At 42.6% G+C, this 26,941-nt stretch overlaps 1 protein-coding gene across 2 annotated transcripts in view; it reads right to left on the bottom strand.

The window, feature by feature from the left end:
- Positions 1-25,787, bottom strand: part of LOC117438244 (E3 ubiquitin-protein ligase KCMF1-like) — a 104,321-nt gene extending 78,534 nt beyond the window's left edge. For both annotated transcript variants that reach the window (XM_034073763.1, XM_034073764.1), the window contains exons 1-2: positions 25,532-25,787; positions 7,214-7,381 (exon numbers count right to left, since the gene is read on the bottom strand). In XM_034073763.1, coding sequence (XP_033929654.1) covers positions 7,214-7,381; positions 25,532-25,547 — 184 coding nt within the window. In that variant the 5' untranslated portion in view covers positions 25,548-25,787. The remainder of the gene's footprint in view (positions 1-7,213; positions 7,382-25,531) is intronic.
- Positions 25,788-26,941: the final 1,154 nt, after the last annotated feature.

Raw genomic sequence — 26,941 nt, 5'->3', positions numbered from 1 at the left:
CAGCTACCTGAAGAAGTAGTTATTATGTACTGTAAAGGACATCAACAAGGTGATTCTGATCAGGAAACTGGAAATAATTTGGCCGATTTTGAAGCCAAACGAGCAGCTGAACAATCACAAATCACGTTGCTAATCCTTGATGGCAAACTAACAATTGAAAAATCTAAACCTACATATTAAAAAAAAAAACTGATTCAAGTTATAAAAGGACAGGAAAATAAAGAGGGTTGGGTTCAGACACTTGATAGGCAAATTGTAATCCCCTATAACCAACTCTGGAAGTTAGTTCAGGAAGAACATAATAAAACTCATTGGGGTAGCAATTCTTTATATAAATATTTAGACAAACCAATTGTAGGAAGAAATCTAGATACCACAGTGCAATCAGTGACCAAACAATGTCAGCTGTGTCTTAAGAATAATCCTAAAACTGAAAATAGAAATCAAATTGGGACAATTGGGAGAGAAAGTTATCTGGGACAGCATTGGCAAATGGATTTTTCTGAATTACCAAGAAAAGGGGGTTATTGATATTTTTATTGTTAACAGATACTTTTTCCGGCTGGCCAGAAGCATTCCCTTGTAGGATAAATAATGCAAGACAACTGATTAAAACATTATTTAACGAGATAATACCTCAGGCTCACAATTTAGTGCAAATTGTTACAAGAAATTGGCAAAAATTGGAAATTGATTGGGAACTACATGTTCCATACAGGCCTTTAGGCCAGTGGACAAGTAGAAAAGATGGACCATCTGATCAAACAACAGATTAGTAAAATAGATCAGGAAATGAATTTATATTGGTACCAAGGTTTACCACTGGCTCTATTAAGAATTTGAACTAAACCTCGGTCGAAAGAAGAGGTTAGCACATTTGAAATCTTATATGGAACACCATAACAGTTCCACTTTAAAGGAGAAAGTCTTCAGGAAGTGGGGGAAAGCTATCTCTGACAGTTTTTCATCAATCTGGGAAAACAATTGGAGGAGATAAGTAAGAGAACAGTAGGGACAAGTGCAAGAGGTTTGGATTATCCTATTCACCTTTTCAGATCTGGAGACTGGGTTTATGTTAAGAATTTTTCAGGAGATCCTCTACAGGAGAAGTGGAGTGGACCGTACCAGATATTATTATTGTTCGGTGTGTGCACAGTTGCCTAAATCAGGAGAAAGCCTGGATCTCCCATGAATTGGAGCTCCAATTCCTAACACTGTCTCTCATGAACAAACCTGTGGGTGAACACTAGCAATTTGTATTGAAAGGAAAGGTTATCATCATTCAAATTGCAATCATACTGTTAATATAGATGGTATCCCAGTCCAGTGGTGGCCCATTCCTAAAGGGAAAGGATGGTACTAATTATGTGGAGAAAATGCTTATAAGACTCTAACCCCCCCAACTGGAAGGGGGCATGCACCTCAGGTGCTGTAATACCCAATTTTACTATTATCGAAAGGTATCCTTCCAGGACCTGGATTAGAAGTTTCGTTAAACAGATTTAGCGAGGGTTTAACCCTATTATTGAACAGCACACTGCATTTCATAGTTTTGTGAAAGGGCTAATTCCATCTTTGGGAGTAAGTGAATTAGAGAAATAAATTGTAAATATCCCAGCAACCATAAAGGAAATGGAAAGTAAAAACATTGATATAATCCAGGCAGAACAAGAAGACATAACCAGCCTAAGGTGGTATTACAAAACCGAATGGCTCTAGACATGTTATTGGCATCACAAGGAGGAGTTTGTTCTATAGTCAATGAAAGTTGTTGTTCCTATATAGACCAAAGTGGCAGAATTGAAACAGATCTGGAGGACATATGGAAACAAACTAAGATATTTCATGAAATGGCCATGGATGACACCTCCTGCGGTTCTGACGAAATATGGAAAAAGTTAACTTCATAGTTACCTAATCACTCCCGGTTGAGGCAACTGGTTGCAAGAATATTGATGTTAATTATTTTAACATTGATTACCTGTGGTATGATACAATGTTCCCTCTGGTGTTGTAAACTATCTATGATAAATTATGAAGATTGGAAAAGGAATGAAATTAAGCACCGAGTAGAAATGGGAAATTATTTCAAAAGGAATTTTGATGGTAATGATAATATATAAAATGTTGGAAAAGAATTTGCAAAAGGACAGAAAAAGGGGGGATTTGAAACAAGGGGGACACAAAATCACAAAATGGAATATATAAACCTTTATAATTAGTTTCAAGCAATGTTAAGTTTGATGGCTTTGTAACAGTAGCAATAGAAAATTACTGAGGTGCATAGAAATACAGGTGCATAGGTAGTACAGCTAGAGAACATACTGAGAATTCTTGTCCAAGATAAATTGTTATAGCTGACATAGTTTTAAGAAAAACAGTCTAGAAGAACAGGACACAAAGATAAGGAGTATCTGGGAATGGCAGGGGTCCAGGATGGGCTACAGTTAAACTAACTAATAAGTAGGAGGATAAGAGGATTATTATGTCTCCGGTGCTAATGAACCAATTAAACTGGTATAAGCATCTACTGCGCATGCTTCAAAGGCTGCCAGAAGTGATGAAGATTGTTGGAAGAAGTAAACGACCCTCAGAGACCACCACCACAACTCTGTACGCATGCGGGGAGCTTTCTGGAAAGTGATGTAATCCATACGCAGCCTCATGAATATGTATGTATGCCCAGGGACTATATAGGGATGGCTTGTGTAGCAATAGGGAGACTCACGTTAGGAGAAGCTATCCCCTGTGTCTCCCGGCACTGCAGTAATGAATACCTGCTTGTCAGCTTGAAAACCTTGTTGGCAATTTTGTTCCTGGAGTTTTCTCCTAATCAAGTTCCAAGCCCCTTGCCATGGGCAGGGACACCCCACACTAAACCATGTCACCCAAGGCTCCGTCCAACGCGGCCTTGAACACTGCCAGGGATAGAGCATTCACCACCTCCCTGGGCAACCCATTCCAGTACCTCACCACGCTAATAGTAAAGAATTTCTTCCTTATATCCAATCTAAACCTCTGCTGTTTAAGTTTCAACCCATTACCCGTTTTCCTGTCACTGCAGTCCCTAATGAATAGTCCCTCACCAGCATCCCTGTAGGCCCCCTTCAAATACTGTTAGGCTGCTATGAGGTCTCCACGCAGCCTTCTCTTCTCCAGGCTGAACAGACCCAACTTTCACAGCCTGTCTTCATATGGGAGGTGCTCCAGTCCCCTGATCATACTTGTGGCCCTCCTCTGGACTTGTTCTAACAGTTCCATGTCCTTTTCATGTTGAGGACACCAGATCTGTATACAATACCCCAAGTGAGGTCTCACGAGAGCAGAGGAGAGGGGTAGGATCATCTTCTTCGACCTGCTGGTCACACTCCTTTTAATGCAGCCCAGGATACGGTTAGCTTTGAGCTGCGAGCGCACACTGAAGCCGCATCATGTTCAGTTTCTCACTGACCAACACCCTCAAGTCCTTCTCTGCAGGGTTGCTCTGAATCTCTTCTCTGCCCAACCTGTAGCTGTGTCTGGGATTGCTCTGATCCAGGTGTAGGACCTTTCACATGGTTAAACTTCATGAGGTTGGCATCGGCCCACCTCACAAGCATGTCAATGTGCCTCTGGATGGCATTCCTTCCCTCCAGCATATCAACCGAACCACACATCTTGGTGTCATCAGCACACTTGCTGAGGGAGCACTCAATCCCACTGTCTATGTCTCTGATAAAGATGTTGAACAAGATCGGTCCCAACACTGATCCCTGAGGGACACCACTTGTTACTGGTCTCCAACTGGACATTGTGCCGCTGCTGAAGGAGGAGCCTGAGAATGTGTGTGTGAGTGAGGTGTCTACAGGGGCACTGGTTGGCTCACTGGAGCTGTTTGCTGGGAAGGGACTCTGATCCTAGGAGTTAAAAGCCTCGGGCGGTTTTTATGGGACTGTTTTCATGCAGGTTTTGTTGTGAGTTGGGTCTCACTGACTGTGGCAAGACTGCTTGCACACGTTACTCCTCTTTCTCATTATGTGCTTCATCTACCAAAGCCAGGGCCTTGTACCTAAGGTAGCCAAGAGAGTAACTTCGAGGGTAAGGAAGAGTTTCTCTTACTGCTCCATAATGTAACCTTCCACTCCTCCAGGGCCAGTTGCTTGGAGAATGCTCCCTGTTCAGATAAGCCTCTACTTGTCTATGTATATCTCTTGTGGATTTTTTAAAATTACATGAGTAACACTCCCTAATCCGATGTTGTTTTTACTTAGAGGCTTTCAAATAAAAATATTTAGGTTTCCAAGAAACAAAATGTTTTTTAGATGCTCAGAACATTCACAATTTTGATTGGAAGGTCTTTTTAAAAGTTAATTGACTTGCAATAAATTTTGCCATCATATTACATTCAAACTTTTAGCACTGAATGTTAGTTTATGGCTCTGTAGTAAGCATACATCAGTCCTCTTTTCCCAATGAATCATATACACTTTGTAGTTATGAAGATGCTCCTTTTTAACCCTATATGTATATATATTGTATAGTGTATAATGTAGATATAGTGTATATATATAACTGTCATCAGGGGACAATTAAGTTTGGAATCATATATCTCAAACAGTGAGCAGAACACTGAATTAATATATACTGTTACATAAATATTTTTACCTCATGAATTAAGCAAAAAAGCAAAACTCAAGAAGAAATATCTAGAAAATTAAGTGATATGACTTTCAAACATATATTTGTATATTTAAAATTCTTTCCCAACTCTGGATTCTCAGAGCACAGCTTTCAAAGTTATTACAAGGCAATCTTAGAGCAAGCAGGTACTTGAGAATTACACATAAATTAGACAGATACTTCTCTGCTGTCCTGGGTTCAGCAGTAGCAGTCATTTTTCTCCTTCTTGGTAGCTGGTGCAGTGCTGTGTTTTGACTTTTGGGCTGGGAACAGTGCTGATAGCACCAATGTTTTTAGTTACTGCTCAAATGTTTGGTTTGTCCAAGGACTTTCTGAGCCTCATGCTCTGACAGAGACGAGGGGAGGCCGGGAGGAAGCAGAGACAGGACATCTGACCCAAACTAACCAAAGAGGTATTCCATACCATAGCACGTCATGCCTGGGGATGTAACCGAGAGTTACTGGAAGGGCTAGGCTCAGGGGGCTGGTAGAGGTATCAGTCGGTGCTCGGTCGGGCAGGGTGGGGTGAGTTATGGGTCAGCAGCTGGTGAGGTGTCGTATTCTCTTCCCTTGTTATTTCCTTTATCATTATTATTATTAGTAGTAGTAGTAGTAGCAGTAGTGATTTATGTTATACCTTAGTTATTAAACTGTCCTTATCTCAACCCATGGGAGCTACATTCTTTGGACTCTCCTTCCCAACTCTCCAGGAGTTGGGGGAGCAATGGGGGGGAGTGAGTGCACGAGCTCTGTGCAGCTTGGTTTAAACCACGACATCTGCTCAAAGAGAGTTCTGAGAAAGAAGCTGTATAGGTATATTCAGCTGTTTCAAACTTTAAATGCATATAGGAAGAAGCATAATGTGTATATTCAATGTTTTTTTTAATCAAAAAGGTTAAAAAACCTAAAAAAATATTAAAAGAGCTGAAAAGTTTCAAAACAATATAGTTTGAATCACTACAGTTTTTACTAAAACATTAGCCTCATATGCTTAGAACAAGTATAAAAAGAAATAAGCATCCAATGTCAACATCTTAATACAAAGATTTGCTATGGAAGTTACTCCTGAATTACAAAACTGGAGTTATAAATATGATGTCCATCACATTTGAAAAATCATGGCAGTCAGGTGAAATTCCCGACAACTGGAGAAAAGGTAATATAACCCCCATTTTCAAGAAAGAAAAAGTGTAAGACCCAGAAAACTACAGACCAGTCAGTCTCACCTCTGTGCCTGGAAAAATCTTCAAGTAGATTCTCCTTGAAAGCATGCTAAGTCACATGAAAAACAAGGTGGTTGGTGACAGCCAACATAGGTTCGCTAAGGAGAAATCCTGCCTGACCCATTTGGTGGCCTTGGAACTGATGGACAGGGGCAGAGCAGTTGATGTCATCTACCTAGATTTGTGCAAACTGTTCAACACTGTCCCACAGGACATCCTTGTCTCTAAATTGGAGACATCAATTTGATGGATGGACCACCTGGTGGATAAAGAACTGGCTGGATGGCCACATGCAAAGAGTTGTGGTCAATGGCCCAATATCCAGTTGGAGACCAGTAATGAGTGGTGTCCCTCAGGGATCAGTGTTGGGACCGGTCTTGTTCAACATCTTTGTTGGTTACATGGACAGTGGGATTGAGTACACCCTCAGCAAGTTTGCCAACAACACTAAGTTTGAGAAAGTTGGGGCTGTTCAGACTGGAAAGAGAAGCTGCATGGAGACCTCATAGCAGCCTTCCAGTGTCTGAAGGGGGCCTGCGAGGATGCTGGAGAGTGACTCTTCATTGGGGACTGTAGTGACAGGACGTGGGGAAACGGGTTCAAATTTAAGCAGGAGAAGTTTATGTTAGATATAAGGGAGAAGTTCTGCCTTGTGAAGGTGGTGAGGCACCGGAACAGGTTGCCCAGGTAGGTTGTGAATGCTCCATCCCTGGCAGTGTTCAAGGCCAGGTTGGAAGGAGTCTTAGGTGACATGGTCTAAAGTGAGGTGTCCCTGCCCATGGCAGGGGGGTTGGAATTAGATGATCTTAAGGTCCTTTCCAACTTTAACTATTCTATGTGATAGAATTGTCTCGGGGAAGATAAAACAGCAACCAAGAGGACTACTTCATAAGCCCTTGCTACTAGTCTTCTACATTCATTACAGCCTAGCACCCCTGTTGCATTATCATCTGATTTAACTAGAAAACATTTTCCCTAAACTTTCACAACTATTTCTCTTCTTCACCATGGTACCTTCTGGTAATACATATTGGTGATGGGGGTGTGCATGTAGTTTTGTTGCACCTTTTGAACTGGAAGTTATTTTAGGAGTAGTCCTTTTTATCAGGTATATCTAACAGTCTGATAATTTGCTGTGTGCCAAAACACTTAACCCAAAAGAGTAAAGCAGATTTCATGTGTTAAAACCAGTGAAAACAAGCTTTTTACCACAGATATATCGCTATAATTTTTAGCATGCTATTTGAGGAAAAAATTCCTTAATAGTGAAACAAAAATACTAGATTTTAACTATTGCAAACAGCCCTAATATGTATTAAATTATTACTTACCAAAATCTACTCTTGTTAGTATGCACTGCATTGGATGGTCAGTTGTATGCCTCGTTGTTGTTGCACCACTTTCATAACAAGTTGCACACAAATCATAATCGTAGCAAATTAAACACTTGTATCTGCGACCTCGAAAATTTCCTTTTAAACATGCATCACAGCTGACACCTATGAACAAAGAAAACCACTTGAAAACAACAATTTTGCATTCTTTTAATGATACAGATTTGTTGCTATCACTCCCCAATAACAAAAGGAAATGAGTGGAGCTCTCAAGCAGCTGATGCACAAGACAACTCAATTTAAAGCATTTCATATCTTTTAAAAGGCAATAATCATCCAAAGTGTGATAAACACATAAATGTATTGGCTTTCGTAAATCATAGGTGTGGTTATGTGGATATAACTGTACTAGTTTACAATAACAGAAACAAAGCTTGCTAAAGACACAAGATTAGACAACAAGTTAAAAAGGGCCAAAACTCTTGAGCAAAACAGAGTTACATAGCAGAAGAATTTGGAAAAGTAAACGAAAGAAGGGGGGGAAGGTTGATATAAGAAAAGCTAGTGCCTGAACAGAGTTAAAGTAATTTTTAGTTTAACTTAGGTTGTAGAAAGAGAACAATGTTTATGTTGTAAGTCTGTGGAATTTAGTGGCCCCACTAAACATGAGTTAATTGTTTCATATTAGTCTTCTAAAGTATCTTTAGTTTTAAAGAACAATGTTTGTGTTGTAAGTCTGTGGTGAGATAATAGGATTTAGTGGCCCCACTAAACATGAATGAGTTATTTCACACCATCCTTCTACTTATCAGTTAGTTTAGAGACAGAGCCTCCCAAACATCTGCTAGCTTGGGATACTGCTTGTCTGCCCGTCCTGCTATAAGTCTTGCAGGAAGGTCACACTGTTTTAAATCTTTGCTAGTTATCAGAATAATTACAGATATGGCTGGTTTTAGCGAGTTGTGTAATTACTGGGGCGTTCAACTGTGCCAAAGGTGAAAAGTACACTGTGAGGAAGACTGCTTACTTCATCTTGAAGACCCCTACTCACATGAGGAAGACTGCTTACTTCATCCTCAGGACCCGTGCCCACAATTATTGAAGAGCAGTGCGCAGATGCCAAGAGGAGGAGACTTATGATAATAAATTACTGGACTTAATTATAATGTTCCCTGCCTATATGCAGGAATTATGAATATGTATGTGACTAATGGAATTGTGAAAATACATAAACCTGTAACAAATACTAATTACTTGTGCCTCTGGCTACATTCATGCGCCAGCGCTGTTGCTTTTGCTTTATTGACTTTGTCCCTCAATAAAACCTTGTTATCTTGTTTAGAGGAGCCAGTTTGTATTTCACAAAAGTCAAACTCAAATAAAAACAACTCAAGCATTCAAAACAATAATTAGTTAGGCTATAAATTCTTTGAATAACTTTTTTCCCCCGTTCAGCAGCTTGGTTCATAACTCTCTCAGGGTTAAATAGTACAGTGGTTCATCTTGAAGTTTTGTGAAAACAAGCAAACAAAGAAAAAGCCTATAGCAAACCATCAGACAAGCCACACAAAAAAAACCACACCACCACACAACACCATCCCTCCCTGGCTTTTGTGTTTATTTTTATATTTTCTCTTAGTTCAATGCTGAAGAATACCACAACCATTTTTCATAATGTATACATATCTGGGAACATTATCTTATAATTTTTTTGCAGTTTTCTCTGTCATTTCAGCTCTCTGCTCTTAATTTAGATGAGGGCAAAGGAAGCATTATCATTTCATCTGTAAAGGCCCTTGAAAACTTGAAGTAGTAAATTAAGGGCCTTCATGAAAATAACTAGTACATACAACACATACAATATTTTGATCAAAGTCCTCTTTGAGGATCAATTTAAATAAGCTTTTCATACTTCAGTACAAATACAGAAAAAGTTATAAAAATATTGTTATTAGAAGAAAGCACTGACACTGACTCCAAGAGGATTAGTAGAAAAAGACCAAAAAGGTCTCAAAACTACAACTATCCCAGTGATAATTTCCTAACTATAAATTCTATGATCACATAAAAATCTGGTATTAACACAAGGCACCACTACTATTTGTAGCATCAGGTCCAGAGAATAAAATTATGTAGAGTACTCTCTCAACATCTTTCCAAGCTAGTATTTCTTCATATAACTCCAAATTACCATACTTTCTGTTTGACAACATGACAGCAGGTGTCATAACATGCTACTTTCATATACTTTTAATGTAACAGGTGAGGAAAGCATCAAGGGGAAAAAAAGCCTCATAAGTTCATCTTTTTTTTTAACCCATACATTGTGTTAATTAAAAATTTAGAAGTTTGCCTCTGCCCTGGGTTAGCTGGGATCCAATTATTTTTCTTCCTAGCAGGCTGGTGCAGCGCTGTGTTTTCAGCTTTAGTCTTGAGAACAATGCTGATAACAAACTGATGTTTTAGCTGTTAAGTAGCACTTACACTGATCAAGGACTTTTCAGTCTCTTATGATTTGACAGTGAGGACAGGCATGAGAAGCCAGGAAGGACCTGAGCCAGGACACTTGACCCAAACTAGCTAAAGGGGTATTCCATAACCACAGCATGTCATGCCCAGTATAGAAACTATGGGGAGTTACCCAGTAGGGACCATTTTGCTGCTCAGGGATAGGCTGAACATTGGTCAACAGGTAGTGAGCAATTGTATTGTGCATCCCTTGAGGTTTTTATTTTGAATTATGATTTCTTCTTATTTTGGGGTTTTTTTCCTATTATTATCAGTGTTGTTATTATTTCTATTATTGTTATATCTTGTCTAATTTCAATTATTAAACTGTTCCTATCTCAACCCACAGGTTTTATCATTCTCCTCCCCATCTCACCCAGCAAGGGGGGATGGGAGTAAGTGAATGTCCGCGTTGTACTTCGTTGTCAGCTGGATTTAAGTGACAACAGTCCTTTTTGGTGACCAAGGTGGGACATGAAGGGTTGGGATAACAACAGATCTGACCAGGGTATGTTAAAAAAAATTTGCTGTAAGCATTCACTGTACTGTAATAATCGCTGGTCATAATGTTCCCTCATTTGTTCTCAGAATTCATGTTTATGTGCTCACTGGTATGCTATGTAATGCTGTTCTTGTCATAAGTGCTCCCTGTGCTGATGTTTATTCACTGGGCTTGGGCTAAAGTTATTTCATTGCACTTTCTAGTGCTGGGTTATGATATGATAGAATCACTGGTCATTAAACTAATCTAATATGCACACTCAGCACTGCCATCACCTTTGTCCATCAGGAGCCATCTGATAGGAACTGGTTTTGCCATAAAACAAAGTAAGGTCAATGGACCTGCACAGGAGATTCGATTTTTGGGAATAAGATGGATGTTGTCACATCCCCACACGTGTGATCAACAAAATAACAACAAAGTCTCCACCAAATAATAAGAAAGAAATACAAGCTTCTTAGGTGTTTTGGAGAATGCACATCCCAAATTACAGTCCAACTGTAAGCCCTATCTATCATGTGACCTGGAAGAAAGATTTCAAATGGGGCCCTGAGCAACAACAAGATTTTGACCAAATTAAATGAAAGTTCATGCAGTGGCCCTTGGACCACTCTGGATCAGGCAAGATCTGAAAAATGTGCTCTACGCCGCAGCTGGAGAGAATCGTCCTACCTAGAGCCTCTGGCAGAAAACTCCAGGGGAGGCTCAAGGTCGATCCCTCTGCTTTTGGATTTGTAGATGCAGAAGATCCAAGGCCGGCTATACTCCAACTGAAAAAAAGATACTGGCAGCCTATGAAGGTGTTCGAGCTGCTTCGGAAGTGACTGGCACTGAATCACAGCTCCTCCTGGCAACTCGGTTGCCCGTGCTGGGCTGGATGTTCAAAGGTTGGGTCTCCACTACACATCATGCAACCCATGCTAGATGGAGTAAGTGGGAAGCACTTATACAAGCCTGTTTTCCCTTAACACATTGGACTCACTATTCTGGTATGTCAAATTTAATCACATTTTTCACCTCTACCATGGCTGAAAGTTTCAGAGAATAAGTTATCACACAAGCATTTTATATGTAACATGCTTAATACTAACATATTAAACATATATAGTTGCATATTTATTCATATTTTTCCAATCAAATATAATTTATTCTTATGCTATATGTGGTTAACCCCTTCTAAAAGTAAATGGAAAAGAGAAGCTAAGTATCAGATTAAGATGAACATCTGGTATAATGTCAAGGAAAGGAGAACAGTACTGATTAATATTAGGGTTCAAATATCAACATACACTGGGATTAATTTTCAAAAGTACAAACAAAATGTCAGATGTGAAATCTAAAAAGATAACTTGAACATCTAAACAAAAAAAATTGTACCCTTTAATAAGCAGAAATAACTTATTTTCTCTCTGAACAGTAAAAGATTTTTCCATTTAACTTCCTCAAATACTACAGACTATCAAACTGATAATAGGAGCATGTACAAATAACATTGGAAATTCCAAAATTAGCTCACACAGGGCACACAGGTGTCCTGGGTTCAGCAGTAGCAGTCATTTTCCTCGTTCTTAGTAGCTAGTGCAGTGCCATGTTTTTGATTTTCAGCCTGGGAACAACACTGACAACAACAATGTTTTTAGTTGTTGTTAAGCAATGTTTATTCTGACCAAGGACTTGCTGAGCCTCATGATCTGCCAGGGAAGTTGGGAGGAAGCAGAGACAGGACACTTGACCCAAACTAACCAAAGGGGTATTACATACCACAGTGCATCATGCCCAGTATATAAACAAGGGGGAGTTCCCCGGAAGGGCTAGATCGCTGCTCGGGTCCAGCTGGGTAGCAGTTGGTGAGTAGTGAGCGGTTGTATTCTCTTCCCTTGTTATTTCCATTATCATTATTATTATTGGTGGTAGCAGTAGTGGATTTGTGTTATACCTTAGTTACTGGACTGTACTTATCTCAACTCATGGGAGTTACATTCTTTTGATTCTCCTCCCCATCCCACCAGGAGCGGGGGAAGGAAGGGGGGGGAGTGGGCAAGCAGCTACATGGTTCTGAGTTACTGTCTAGGCTTAAACCACAACAGCTCTTTATGGCACCCAACATGGGGCACAAAGGATTGAGATAACTAAAGATCTGACTGAAGTCTGTCTAATTGTATTTGTGATAAGCACTCACTGTTTTGGATTAATAGTAACTTGTCACAATGCTGATTTATTGGCTCTCAAAGTTGTTGCTCTTCATCTCAGAGTTTCAGCATGTCGTACCTTATTTAGTGCCAGTATTTGCTGGTTTTGTGTTATTCAGCTGGGGGGCTTGAGCTATGGTTCTTGTTTCACTGTACTTTATGGTAATGACTTGTAATACAATAGACTCTTTGATCATGAAACTGATCTGGCTTGTGTTCCCAGTGTGGTCATCACCTCTATACTTTGGGAGGTATATAATGGAAGTGTTTAGAAATTACACATCTTTTTTCCCCTCCTTGGGTCGTCAACCTATGAAGGAGGCATTCCATATCACCTTCTGCTCCCCCTCCAAACTATTTACAGCATCATTTGAGAGTTCTGAAGATACTGGCCTTTGGATACCTCGAGACCTGCCTGCTGATTGTGATGGGGAATCACCATGGTGGCACACATACAGTGGCAACATGCTGGGGCTTGGCCTACACCTCCAGAGCCCTGTTCAACACTATCCAGCACCTTCAAAAGGGGAAAAGATGTCTCTGGATCTGATGGCAAAGCAACAGACAATGCAGCTACTCCCAACTCCAAATACAGCACCTACACCAACCCTAGTGACAAGTACAGCAGCTACCCAAACTGACTGCAAAAGATGATGCAGCTAATCCCATTCCAAGCACAGCAACTACACTAACTCCAGCAACAAGTACAGCAGCTACCCAAACCCAGAGAGCAACAGACAGCGCAGCTGCTGATGCTACTCAAACTCCAAGAAGATCGGCTGCACCAACCCCAACAACAGATACTGCAGTCACTCCAACCAGTGATACAGGGGATACAGTGATAATCACTGCAGCTAAACCAAAGGAACAATTCATGCCAATATCGGCTGCCCCTGTACACAAGGGGAAAAGCAAAAAAGATGCACAAAAAGCAACCCATAGAGTGAAGAAAGATAAAGAAACAATGCACTTACTACACAGGACAGCATCTGATCAGAAGTTATTACATGAATCAGAGGAAGAGAAAGAGGTGACTTTTCAATCCCAGCCCTCAAATGAGCTACGGAATATGTGAAAAGATTTCACCCGTCATCCAGGGGAGCAGCACATCATCACCTGGTTGCTCCAATGCTAGGACAATGGGACCAACAGTCACTAACTAGAAGGTAGGGAAGCCAAACAGCTGGGATCACTTGCTAGGAAAGGGGGAATTGACAAAGCAATTCCAAAAGAGAAACAGTCCCTCAGCCTTTGGAGGCAGCTCTTGGCAGCTGTGAAAGAAAGGTTTCTATACAAGGACAATGTTATGAGTCCTTTGGCCAAGTGGAACACAACAAAGACATGCAGTCTCTGAGGGAATCAGCCACTGCAGAGAGGGTGGGATGGAAAACCTACCTCAGGTCTTGAAGAACAGGTGCATGAATCGAACAAAGATCAAGGACGATCACCCCATGAAAGCTGAAGCTTCAGTTTCTGGTGAGCAGGTTCCCAGATGGAGTGGAAGACCTGATTTTACTCCAGCTCCTCTGATAAAGACTAATCCCTGTCAACAAGATGTAAGGGACCTATGTTGTGATGACTATTAGAGGGGCCCTGCCTCCAGCCAGGTGGAGGTAAGGAACAAATCAGATTTACTGGACTGTGTGGATCAGATGGCCTGGCACATCAGTCCCACAAAAGTATAAGCCTCTAGTAGATACCAGTGCACAGTGTACCCTGATGCCATCAAGCTGTCAAGGGGTGGAACCCATTTATATTTCTGGATTAACAGGAGGATCCCAAGAGTTGGCTGTACTGGAGGCTGAAATTAGCCTGACTGGGAGGAAATGACAGAAGCACCCTATTATGTTTGCTTTTACTTGCAGAGGTGACCAGTTCACTTGGAACCAACTGCCCCAATGGTGGAAACACAGCTGTACCATCTGCCATGGACTGATCCAGACTGCACTGGAACAGGGGCAAGCTCCAGAGCACCTGCAATACACTGATGACATCTGGGGTGATACAGCAGAACTTTTTGAGAAAGGGAGGAAAATAACCCAAATACTGATGAAAGCCGGTTTTGCCATAAAACGAAGTAAGGTCAAGGGACGTGCATGGGAGATTCAATTTTTGGGAATAAAATGGCAAGATGGACATTGCCAGATCCTCACAGATGTGATCAACAAGATAACAGCAATGTCTCCACCAACTAATAAGAAAAAAACACTAGCTTTCTTCAGTGTTGTGGGGTTCTGGAGAATGCACATCCCAAATTACAGTTTGACTGTAAGCCCTCTCTATCATGTGACCCAGAAGAACGATTTCAAGTGGGACCCTGAGCAACAACAAGCCTTTGAGCAAAATAAACGTGAGACAGTTCATGCAGTAGTCCTTAGACCAGTCTGGACTGGGCCAGATGTAAAAAAAAAATGTGCTCTACACTGCAGCAGGGGAGAATGGTCCTACCTGAAGCTTCTGGAAGAAAGCTCCAGGGGAGACTTGAGGTCGACCCCTCTGCTTTTGGAGTTGGGGATACAGAGGATCTGAAGCCAGCTATAACCCAATTGAGAAAGAGATACTGGCAGCCTATGAAGGGGTTTGAGCTGCTTCAGAAGTGACTGGCACTGAAGCACAGCTCCTCCTGGCACCCTGGTTGCCTGTGCTGGGCTGGATGTTCAAAGGCAGGGTCTCCTCTACACATCATGCAACAATGCTATATGGAGTAAGTAGGCTGCACGAATTACACAAGGAGCTCCAACAGGTAATCCCAGTTGTCCAGGAATTCTAGATGTCATCATAGACGGGCCAGAGGGCACAGATTTTGGAATGTCACCAGAGGAGGAGGTGATGTGGGCTGAAGAGTCCCTACTATATAATAAAGTGTCAGAAAGTGAAAAGCAATATGCCTTGTTTACTGATGGGTCCTCTCATATTATGGGAAAGTATCAGAGATGGAAGGCAGCTGTATGGAGTCCCTATGACAAGTTGCAGAAACTGCTGAAAGAGGGGGTGAATCAAATCAGTTTGCCGAGGTGAGAGTCATCCAGCTGGACTTGGACATTGCTGAACCAAGGACTTTGAGTCTCATGATCTGCCAAGGGATGAGGGGAAGCCGTGAGGAAGCACAGGCAGGACACCTGACACAAACTAGACAAAGAGGTATTCTATACCACAGCACATCATGCCCAGTATATAAACTGGGGGCAGTTACCCCGGAAGGGCTAGTTCACTGCTCGGGTCAGGCTGGGTATCACTCACTGGGTGGTGAGCAGTTGTACTCTCTTCCCTTTTTATTTCCATTATTATTATTATTGGTGGTAGCCATAGTAGTTTTGTATTATACCTTAGTTACTGGACTGTTCTTATCTCAACCTGTGGGAGTTACATTCTTTTGATTCTCTTTCCCAGTCAGATCTTCTTGGCACCCAATGTGGGGCATGAAGGATTGAGACAACGACACATCTGACCACAGTGTGTCTAATCCTATTTGTGATAAGCATTCATTGTTTCAGATTCATAGTCACTCATCACAATGCTCATTTATTTGCTCAGTTTTTGCACTTGATCTTGGAGTTTCAGCATGTCATACCTTACTTGTAGCCAGTATTTGCTGGTTTAGTTTTTATCAGCTGAGGGGACTGGGCTAAGGTTCTTGTTTCACTGTACTTTATGGTAATGATTAGTAATACAATAGAATCATTGATTATGAAAATGTTCTGGCTTGCATTCCCAGTGTGGTTATCACTTCTATTCTTTCGGAGGCATATAATGGGAAATTTTAGTTATTACACATCTTTTTTTTCCTCCTTGGAGGGTCAATCTTTGAAGGAGACATTCCCTCACACCCCCCACTCCCCCACCAGGCTATTTACAGCAGCATTTGAGAATTCTAAAGGTTTTGGAGGTCCTCTGAATACCCCTGAAACCCGTCTGCTGCTTTTGGAGAGAATCAGTATGTTGCCACATATACAGCATGAGTTTTACCCACAGCCATCCCACCTTGAGAACGCACTATTTCACCAGACCTTGAAAGCTGAGCAGGGTCGGGCTCAGGTCTTGCCTAAGGTTAGACGATGATATAAGAGGACTACCAAAGTATTTTCCCTGAAGGCTGGACAGTCATGAGTGGCAGGTTGTGTGGGATCCTATGGACAAGCACCTGGGCCAGTGGGCCCCTCCAGTGCTTTGGAACTTCACCACTGAACAAGTGCAAAATCTGGAAAACCTAGTAAAACACTTAAACGAGATGTGCTGTCATCCTGGCAATACCAAAGAGGCACAAATCATAACAACTTGCTGGGGCTTGGCCTTGGCCTATGCCTATACAACCCAGCACAACACTATCCAGCACCTTCAAAGGGAAAAACATGTCTCTGTGTCTGATGGTAAAGCAACAGGCAATGCATCTAATCAACCCCCAAGCACAGCAGTTCCCTGAACCCCTACAACAGACACGGCAGCCGCTCCAACCCCAGTGACCGACACAGCAGCCATAGTGATAGTTACTGCAGGCAGCTAAGCCAAAGGATCAACTCATGCCAATATCGGTTGCCCCTATAAGCAAGGGGAAAAGCAAACAAGGGCCACAAGGAGCAACTTGTGCAGTGCGAAAAGATGAAGAGCCAATGCAGGTACTACAGGGAATGACATCTGAAAAAGAGTTATTAATACATGAAGAAGAAGAAGAGGAGGTGACTTCTCGAATCCAGGCCTCAACCAAGCTGTGGAATATGCAAAAACATTTCACCCATCTTCCACAGGAGCACATCATCACCTGGTTCCTCCGATGCTGAGACAATGGGACTGACAGTCACAAACCAGAACGTAGTGAAGCCTAGCAGCTAGGATCACTTGTTTGAAGACAATCTCACCCCTTCCATCATTTCAGCTGTGGATAAAGCTGTCCCAAGTGGTCAAACAATTGAGAAAATCTGACCTATCCAGCTCCCCACATATACCAACTAAGCTATTAACAGAAGGTGCCCTACTGCTCAAGAGAAAAGATATAGGAGGTACACATCATGGGCCACCCTATGCTTTTACCAGTGGGATTATGCAGAAGATATGAGAAAGTGAGATGGAAAACCTACGTCTACGTGAAGTAAAGAGGAAAACAATATAAAAAATTATCCTCCCAAAAAGTTGCTGCTCCAGTCTCTAGTGAGCAGTTGCCCAGACGGAGTGGAAGAGCTGATTTTACTCCAACACCTGTGATAAGGAATATTAATCCCCTCCTACAAGATGTAAGTGAAGAATCTCATGATCACTAATAGAAGGGCCCTGCCTCCAGCCAGGTATAGGAGATGGACAAGTGGGTTTATTGGACTGTGTGGATCAGATCTGGCTTGCATTCCCAGTGTGGTCATCACCTCTATACTTTGAGAGGTATGTAACAGAAGTGTATAGCAATTACACATCTTTCCCCCCCCTCAGGTAGTCAACCTATGAAGGAGACATTCCCTTAGTTCCAGGCCCCCCCCCCACCAGACTACTTAGAGCAGCATTAGAGAATTCTAAAGGTTTTGGATGGCCTTTGAATACCCTTGAGACCTGCCTGCTGATTGTGATGGGGATTAACATGTTGGCATACATACAGAGTGTGTTTAACTCATGATCACTTCATCTGACCTCAAAAGTTAAGCAGAGTCCAGTTTGGGTCTTGTTTAGGGTTAGACAATGATACAGGAGGACCAAGAAGTTTTCCCTGAGGTTGGACAGTCATGAATGGCAGGGTGTGTGGGATAGTATGGGCAAGTATCTAGTCCAGTGGGCCCCCCCAGTGATTTGGAAGTATTGGAGATGGAAGGCAGCTGTATGGAGTCCCCTGCTACAAGTTGCAGAAACTGTTGAAAGAGAGGGTGAATCAAATCAGTTTGGCAAGGTGAAAGCCATCCAGGTTGCCTTGGACATTGTTGAGCGAGAAAAGTGGCCAGTACTTCATACTGACTCATGGATGGTGGAAAATGCCCTGTGGGGGTGGTTGCAGCAATGGAAGCAGAGCAAATGGCAACGCAAAGGTAAATCCATATGGGATGCTGCACCGTGGCAAGATATCACTGCCCAGGTGCAGAACCTGCTGGTGAAGGTACACCATGTAGATGCTCATGTACCCAAGAGTTGGGCCACTGAGAAACACGAGAACAACCAACAAGTGGATAAAGCTACTAAGATTGAAGTGGCTCAGATGGACTTAGACTGGCAACATAAAGGTGAATTATTATTGGCCTGGTGGGCCCAGGGCAGAGATGCAACATACAGACGGCCTCATGATCGAGGGGTGGACTTAACAATAGACATTATTGCCCAGGTTATTCACAAATGTGAAACGTGCTGCAATTAAGCAAGCCAAGCATTTAAAGCCTCTCTGGTATGGAGGACGATGGCTCAAGTACAAATATGGGGAGGCCTGGCAGATTGACTATATCACACTCCCACCAACCTGCCAAGGCAAGCGCTATGTGCTTACCATGGTGGAAGCAAGCACTGGATGCCTGGAAACATATGCTGTGCCCCACGCCACTGCCCGGAACACTATCCTGGGCCTTGAGAAACAGATTTTGTGGCGATATGGCACCCCTGAGAGAACTGAGTCAGACAATGGGACTCATTTTCGGAACAACCTTAGAGACACTTGAGCCAAGGAACATGGCATTGAGTGGGTATATCACATCCCCTACCATGCACCAGCCTCTGGGAAAATCTAATGGTACAATGGGCTGTTAAAAACTACACTGAGAGCAATGGGTGGTGGGACTTTCAAACATTGGGGTACACATTTACCAAAAGCCACCTGGTTGGTCAACACCAGAAGATCTGCCAACAGGGCTGGCCCAGCCCAGTCAGAACTTTTACATACCACTCATGGGATTGTTTTCACTCAGGGACATGAATATAGTTGGCGGGTAAGGCAGGAAGATGGGGAAGTCCTATGTGTAACTCAAGGGAATATAATTTTGGGGAAAATCAGCCAATGAACTGAATTATATGCTGTTGTCTGCTATAGAATACTTTTATAGCCCATCAGCTAGATGTCCATCTTCACCACTCTGGGCTTTGAGAAGAAGACATGTGCTATCATGATCATCAGCAGAGAACAAAGTAATGGGAAAAACCAACGGCAGCAGAACTGTCTTCAGGTCACCAGCAACTGACCCTGACTTCTCTCCCATCATCACCTCAACAAAGAATGAACTTTGACAAAACCAGACAAGGTCAGCAGTGACCAGACAAGTTCAGCAGTGACATAAGCAAGCAACAATCCAACACTACATACTGTCTCTCCTGCCCTGAAAGAAAGTTACAAGAGATGAAGCCTGACATCAAAGACTGGATGAATTCAGCAACTTTATAGGGATTGGTGCATGGACTAAATAATGGTATCTCTCTGTTTATGGATGTGTATGTATATATATAAGACAAAAAGCAATAGTACATTTTAAAATATGGGATCTGAGCATTACGTGAATGGTATGGAATAAGGGGTGGATACTGTCCTGGGTTCAGCTGTAGCAGTCATTTTTCTCCTTCTTAGTAGCTGGTGCAGTGCTCTGGTTTTAACTTTAGTCTGTGAACAGTGCTGATAACACATGGATGTTTTGAGTTGTTGCCAAGTAATGTTTACTCCAATCAAGGACTTTCTGAGTCTCATGCTCTGCCAGTGAGGAGGGGCACAGGAAGCTGGAGGGAAGCAGAGACAGGACACCTGACCCAACCTATCCAAAAGGGTATTCCATCCCACAGCACATCATGCCCAGTATAGAAAGTGGGGTAGTTAACCAGAAGTCCCAGATTGCTGCTCGGGTTAGGCTGGGTATCCGTTGGCAAGTGGTAAGCAATTGTACTCCCTCCCCTTTCTATTTCCCTTATCATTATTATTATTGGTGGTAGCAGTGGTGGTTTTGTATTATCCCTTAGTTACTGGACTGTTCTTATCTCAACCAATGGGAGCTACATTCTTTCCATTCTCCTCCCCATCCCTCCAGGAGTGGGGGGAGGAAGAAGTGGGGGGGAGTGAGCGAGCAACTCTGTGGTTCTGAGTTACCAGCTGAACTTAAATCACAACTCTCATGCACAGAGCTTATACAGCTCTTTCTAAAGTTCCTTGGAAGGCATTCTAGTCACCCCTATCTCAAATAATTGCCTTACTACAAAATGTTATTATCCCACTTTTCCCTTCCTCCACATTCTCCACCCTGGATAATTTCTGAAGTTCTACACCAATTACATTTCTGAAGGCATTGAACAGTCAGTGGCAAAATGTTGGTGGCTGAATTCTACTCTTTTCCTGTCTCCCAAGCAACTTTTAATCCACAGCATGACTTAATTTCTTGCCACAATGCAAATAAAATTAGCAAAAGACCCTAATGAAAAGTAAGCTTATTCTTCCATCAGATACTTATTTAGAGCCCCAAGACATTGGAATTCCAAGTTGTCCAGCATTTATTTTCTCAAATATATTGCTTCCCATGACAAAACCCATTCTGGCAAAACCAAGCTATTCTGACAAATAGCTCACAGCAAAAATACAATTTATTAACATGTTTGAAAGTAACTTCTATACCTTATCCTTGCAAAAACAACTGCATCAGTTTACACTGAGGTCTCAGCCAACCACAGACTGTACATCAAGGCAACTTATACTAACCTTATAACTAATATAAAATTAAGTCTTAAAAATGTTAAACGTGCAATAAAAAATATTAAGAAAACTCAAGTCAAACTAGGTTCTTATAAGAATCTATCACAAAACACAACTGTTGCTGCAGCTTTATATCTTCCCGGTTTTGATGTGGGTTTTCCTTCTTTTGATATAAGGATATTTATCTCAACAATGTAACATTACTATCAAGTTTAGTAGAAGGTAACTATTTTTATTAAAAAAAACATAAAACAAATAATATCAATATACCTGTTTCCATTTTAAAACAAACCACACATGTAAACTTATTTCCATTCTTCAGTTTCTGCTAATGAACAGAAAGAGTGAGAAAACCGTAATTCCCCTTGCTACAAACAAAACCTAACATCTACTAGAAAAGCCTTTGCTTGGAGGAATGCCAAGGGATAAAGCCCTGGAGGGAAGAGGGAGCCAACAAAGTTGGACAGTATTCAATGATCACGTCCACTAAACTCACGAGCGATGCATATTGACAAAGAAGTCGGGCAGGAACACCAGGAGTCCTGCATGGATGAACAAGGAGCACCTGGACAAACTCCAGTATAAAAAGGAGGCCCATCGAGGACGGAAGCAAGGATGGGTAGCCTGGGAGGAATACACAGAGCAGCCAGGGATTAGATTAAGAAAGCTAAAGCCCTGACAGAACTCAATCTGGCCAAGGACATTAAGAGCAACAAGAAAAACTTCTATAGCTATATTGCAGATAAAAGGAAGACAAGGGAAAATGAGGCCCCCCTCTGCAAGGAAACAGGAGACTTAGTCATCTGGGACAAGAAGGCAGAGGTACTCAATGGCTTTTTTGCCTCAGTCTTCACCCGCAAGAGCTCCAGCCACTCTACCCAAGTCCCAGAAGGCAACAGTATGGACTGGGAGAACAAAGGACCACCCACTGTAGAAAAAGATAGGTTTGAGACCATCTAAGGAAACTGAAGATGCACAAGTTCATGGGACCTGATGCATCTGCAGATCCTGTGGGAACTGGTAGATGTAGTTGCCAAGCCAATATCCATTACATTTAAGAAATTATGTCAGTCCAGTGAAGTTCCTGCTGACTGGAAAAAATGAAAATATAACTCCCATTTTTAAAAAGGGAAAAAAGGAAGACCTGGGGAACTACAGGCCATCTCAATGCCCCAGCAAGATCACAGAGCAGATCGTCCTGGAAACTATACTAGGGCACATGGACAGTAAAGGGGTGATTGGTGACAGCCAACATGGCTTCACTAAGATAAAAACTGTGTCTGACAAATTTGGTGGCCTTCTACAATGAAGCTACAGCGTTAGTGGATAAGAGAAGAGCAACTGGCATCATCTACATAGACTTGTTCAAGGCATTTGACACTGTCGTGCATGACATCCTTGTCTCTGAATTGGAAAGGCACGGATTTGATGAATGGACCATTCTGTGGATAAGGAATTGGCTGGATTGAGAGTGTTGGAGTCAACGGCTCTATGCCCAACTGGAGATCACTGATGAGTGGTATTCCTCAGGGGTGGTATTGGGACTGGCACTGCTTAACATCTTTGTTGTCAACATGGACAGTGGGACCGAGTGCACCTTCAGCAAGTTTACAGATGACACCAAGCTATGTGGTACAGTTGACACCCTGGAAGGAAAGGACGCCACCCAGAGGGACCTGGACCGAGGTAGACCTGTGTGAACCTCATGAAGTTCAACAAGGCCAAGTGCAAGGTCCTACACTTGGGTTGGAGCAATCTGTCCCTCTGCTCCACTCTCATGAGACCCCCACTTGGAGTACTACATTCGGCTCTGGAGCCCCCAACACAAGAGGGAAATGGACCTGTTGAGTGAGTCCAGAGGAGGGCCACAAGGATGATCAGAGGGCTGGAGCACCTCTCCTATGAAGAGAGGCTGAGAGAGTTGGGCTTGTTCAACCTGGAGAAGAGAAGGCTCAGGGGAGACCTTGTAACAGTCTTCCAATACTTAAAGGGGGCCTACAAAGAGGGACTTTTTACAAAGGTATGCAGTAACTGGACAAGGGGGAATGGCTTTAAACTGAAAGAGGGTAGATTTAGACTGGACATTAGGAAGAACTTCTTTACTATGAGGGTGCTGAGGCGCTGGCACAGGTTGGCCAGAAGCTGTGGCTGCCCCATCCCTGGCAGTGTTCAAGGCCAGGTTGGACAGGGCTTGGAGCAACCTGCCCTAGTGGAAGGTGTCCCTGCCTGTGGTAGGGGGTTGAAACTACATGATATTTATGGTCCCTTCCAACCCAAACCATTCTATGAGTCTATGATCATTATTCTCCTTTATTAAAACATTGAAAAACATCATACTGCTTTTGTAGCTTTGACCAGTGCAATTTAACAAGTCTGGATCCTACTATCATGCTTTGTATCACATACTATGGATATATAGTACAGCAGTTTAGAGTACTTACAACAAAACCACAAACAAAAACTTTTTTATTAACCCATGTCATGGTTTAAAACCAAATTGCACAGCTCATTAACTCCCCCCCTTGCTCCCCCAGCTCCCGGAGAGTTAGGAAGGAGAATCCAAAGAATGTAGCCCCCACGGGTTGAGATAAGAACGGTTTAATAACTAAGGTATAACATAAATCACTACTGCTACTACTACTACAAACAATAATGATAAAGCCAATAACAAGTGAAGAGAATACAACACCTCACCAGCCACCGACCCATAACTCACCCCACCCTGCCTGACCGAGCACCGACCAATACCTCCTCCATCCCCCCAGAGCTCCAGCCCTTCCAGGTCTCTCCCAGTTACATCCTGGGTATGACGTGCTATGGTATGGAATACCTCTTTGGCTAGCCTGGGTCATGTGTCCTGTCTCTCCTTCCTCCCGGCCTCCCTCCTCCCTGGCAGAGCATGAGCTCAGAAAAGGCCTTGGGCAAACCAAACATTTGAGCAGTAACTCAAAACATGCTTGCTATCAGCAACCGTTCTCAGCCCAAAAGTCAAAACACAGCACTGCACCAGCTACCAAGAAGGAGAAAAAATGACTGCTACTGCTCAAACCAGGACAACCCATAATTATTAAAATAAATGTATTAATTTTTTATTTTTACTCACTGTTCCTCACATTTGCCTTATTATCTGCATCCAAGAACCCCACCCACCCTCTTTGGGGAAAAGGAAACAAACAAAACACCCTTTACCACAAAAAAAAAACAAACAAACAAACCACCACTACAACAGAAAACAAACAGCAAGCCTAATCAGAAAAAAAACCAAGAGAATTTGTTTAGTAGATTCAAGCAAGACTGATCTTTAATAGGCAAGCACACGCACAAAATGCTATACCTATACAATGAATAGCCATCATAATTCTAGTTCAACATCAAGCTACCAGCCCTCCATCTAGAAGTCAATACTCCCAAACACTGAAGTCTTCTATCACATTACTTTAAAAAACATTAAGACTAAATAGATATCTCCAACCCTTTTAAAAATATTTGCACATCTGTAGCAGAATCAAAACTGCATATAGAGACAGGCGCTAAATGTAGTTCATAACAAAACAAAAAATTATCCTTTCAAGATACAAGGTTGAACTTCTGCAGAGTACTTTGTACTAGAGCAACTACTGGTAAGAAGAAAAAGAAAACCAAGCAAGTGTCTTTGCAAATATCACACAAGATCTCTCTACATTAATTTACTTATTTCACTTGTCTATGTTCTTCTCACTTTTTTCTTGTTAAATCCTTAACTATCCACTCCACTTACAACAACACCATAAGAACAAGAACAAACACACAAAATAATTGCATGATCTCTCTACATAAGCTGCTACTACATTGGTATGTTTCCACTTTTAAAATATAAAACTAAAAAGGACTATATTACTTCTCAAGCTACCAAATACAAACCACACCTGGACAAAGCCATGAAGACTGCATAAATTCCCTCCCAATCTCAACATCACAACCAATTAAGTGCAAGAATTCTTTCTATACCTGTCACACACATCCTCCTCTTCCCTGTCGCGCAGCCACCGCCCGCCGCCGCCCCCCCCCCCCCCCCCCCCCCATTATACCAGAGCTGTTATCTGCCTCGGACACAGCCCTCGTCCAAAGCAAAACAAGGTCTAAGTCACAGGCTAGTAAGGGGCAACAAAAACCAGACCCACTTCAAGCCGCAACAAGCCCTCCAACATTAGCGAGCACAGACCTAGCGTGCATGCATAGTGGTGACAAGAAAGGGATTCAGAGCTCATTCGTAACGGAAACAGCCACCACCTCCCGCACACTTCCTGCGAGGCCTAGCTGCCGCCTTCCTCCTCCCACCTTAACCGCTTTCAGCGACCCGCTCACAACGACGGTGGAGCTGCCGCCATATTGACCCACCTCACACGGCGGCATGCGAAGCCCTAATACCGTACAAGACTCAAGGGCATCCTTCCTCCCTCCCCCTCTCCCCCTTCTCTCTCCCCCTCCCCCCCTTTACGCAGCCGTGGGTCTCTCACCTTCATGCCGGGACATCCTAATTTTGAGGCTGTAGCCCAGGCCTGTCTCTGGGCTCCCGCTGGGCTGCTCAGGCGTCGCTTTAACCTAAAACCCTCCCACCTTACGCAGTAAACCCCCAAATGCGAATCGAACAAGCAATAAAAAAAGAAATGAGGGGGGAGAAGAGATATCTGTTCCTACGGCCCTGGCTGGCTGGCCAGCTGGCCAGCCAGCCTGTCTCCCTCCCTCTCTCCCTTTTTTTCCTCTCTCTCAAGGGGGCGGATCCACCAGTTGTAAGTTCCCAGACGCCGCGATACAGCGGATCTTGCTCCCCTCTTCCTCTTCCGCCACTTTAATCTACGTTCCCCTTCCTAAGTCCCTACTTCTGTTCCTTCTTCTATTGTTATTGTAAGAACACTGAATTTTTTTTTGCACCCCTTAGCTTTCTTTTCTTACTAGTTTCTTTCCTTCTCCATCTGTTTTGGGTTTCTTGGTTTTTTATTTTTTAATTCTTTCTGGTTTACTCTTCAATTTTTCTCTGTCCAATAGCTGTTGTTACTGCACAGGAAGGAAGAGAAAATAAACAACCAATGGAAAGGAAATCGGCACCATTCAACGCAGGGAAAGCCGTGGAGTTGAGTGTAGCTTTTATGTACTGTATAGGGCTCTCCCCTTTTTTTCTCCAAACTAGGAATGACTACTGTCTCCAAACATTCACTAGAGACACAGCCACCTCTGCCATTTCGGCCACGGGGAGAAGAATCTCTTCTCATGCCTCTGTTGTAAAGGTGGGGCCATGTTTTTGCAGGTGCACGAAGATCTCCCTCATCCCCTAGTAAGGACACCAGAGAGTGAGGAATAGCAACAACCTGACAGCAGCCTTGAGGAAGGGGACAAGTTCACCGAGGTGGTTTATGGTATTTTTCCATTCTCTCTCCTTTCTAGTGTGGCTTGTAAAATCTTCTCTGTAATTCTCTTGTAATTTAGGGAGGTGTAGTGAGCAGTGATGAATCTGATGCATACCTTGTAAAATATGAATTCACTTCTCTAAACAAGATAACAAGGTTTTATTAAGGGACAAAGTCAATAAAGCAAAAGCAAACAGCGCTGGGTGCGTGACCGTAGCCAGAGGCGCAAATGATTAGTATTTGTTACAGGTTTATGTACTTTCACAATTCCATTAGTCACATAAATATTCATAATCCCTGCATATAGGCAGGGAACATTATAATTAAGTCCAGTAATTTATTATCATAAGTCTCCTCCTCTTGGCGTCTGCGCACTGCTCTTCAATAATTGTGGGCGGGGGTCCTGAGGATGAAGTAAGCAGTCTTCCTCATGTGAGTAGGGGTCTTCAAGATGAAGTAAGCAGTCTTCCTCACAGTGTACTTTTCACCTTTGGCACAGTTGAACGCCCCAGTAATTACACA

The sequence above is a fragment of the Melopsittacus undulatus genome (assembly GCF_012275295.1).
Source record: "Melopsittacus undulatus isolate bMelUnd1 chromosome W unlocalized genomic scaffold, bMelUnd1.mat.Z SUPER_W_unloc_3, whole genome shotgun sequence".
Classification (NCBI taxonomy): domain Eukaryota; kingdom Metazoa; phylum Chordata; class Aves; order Psittaciformes; family Psittaculidae; genus Melopsittacus; species Melopsittacus undulatus.
The sequence above is the reverse complement of the archived record's forward strand: the minus strand, read 5'-3'. Positions and strand labels throughout refer to the sequence as shown.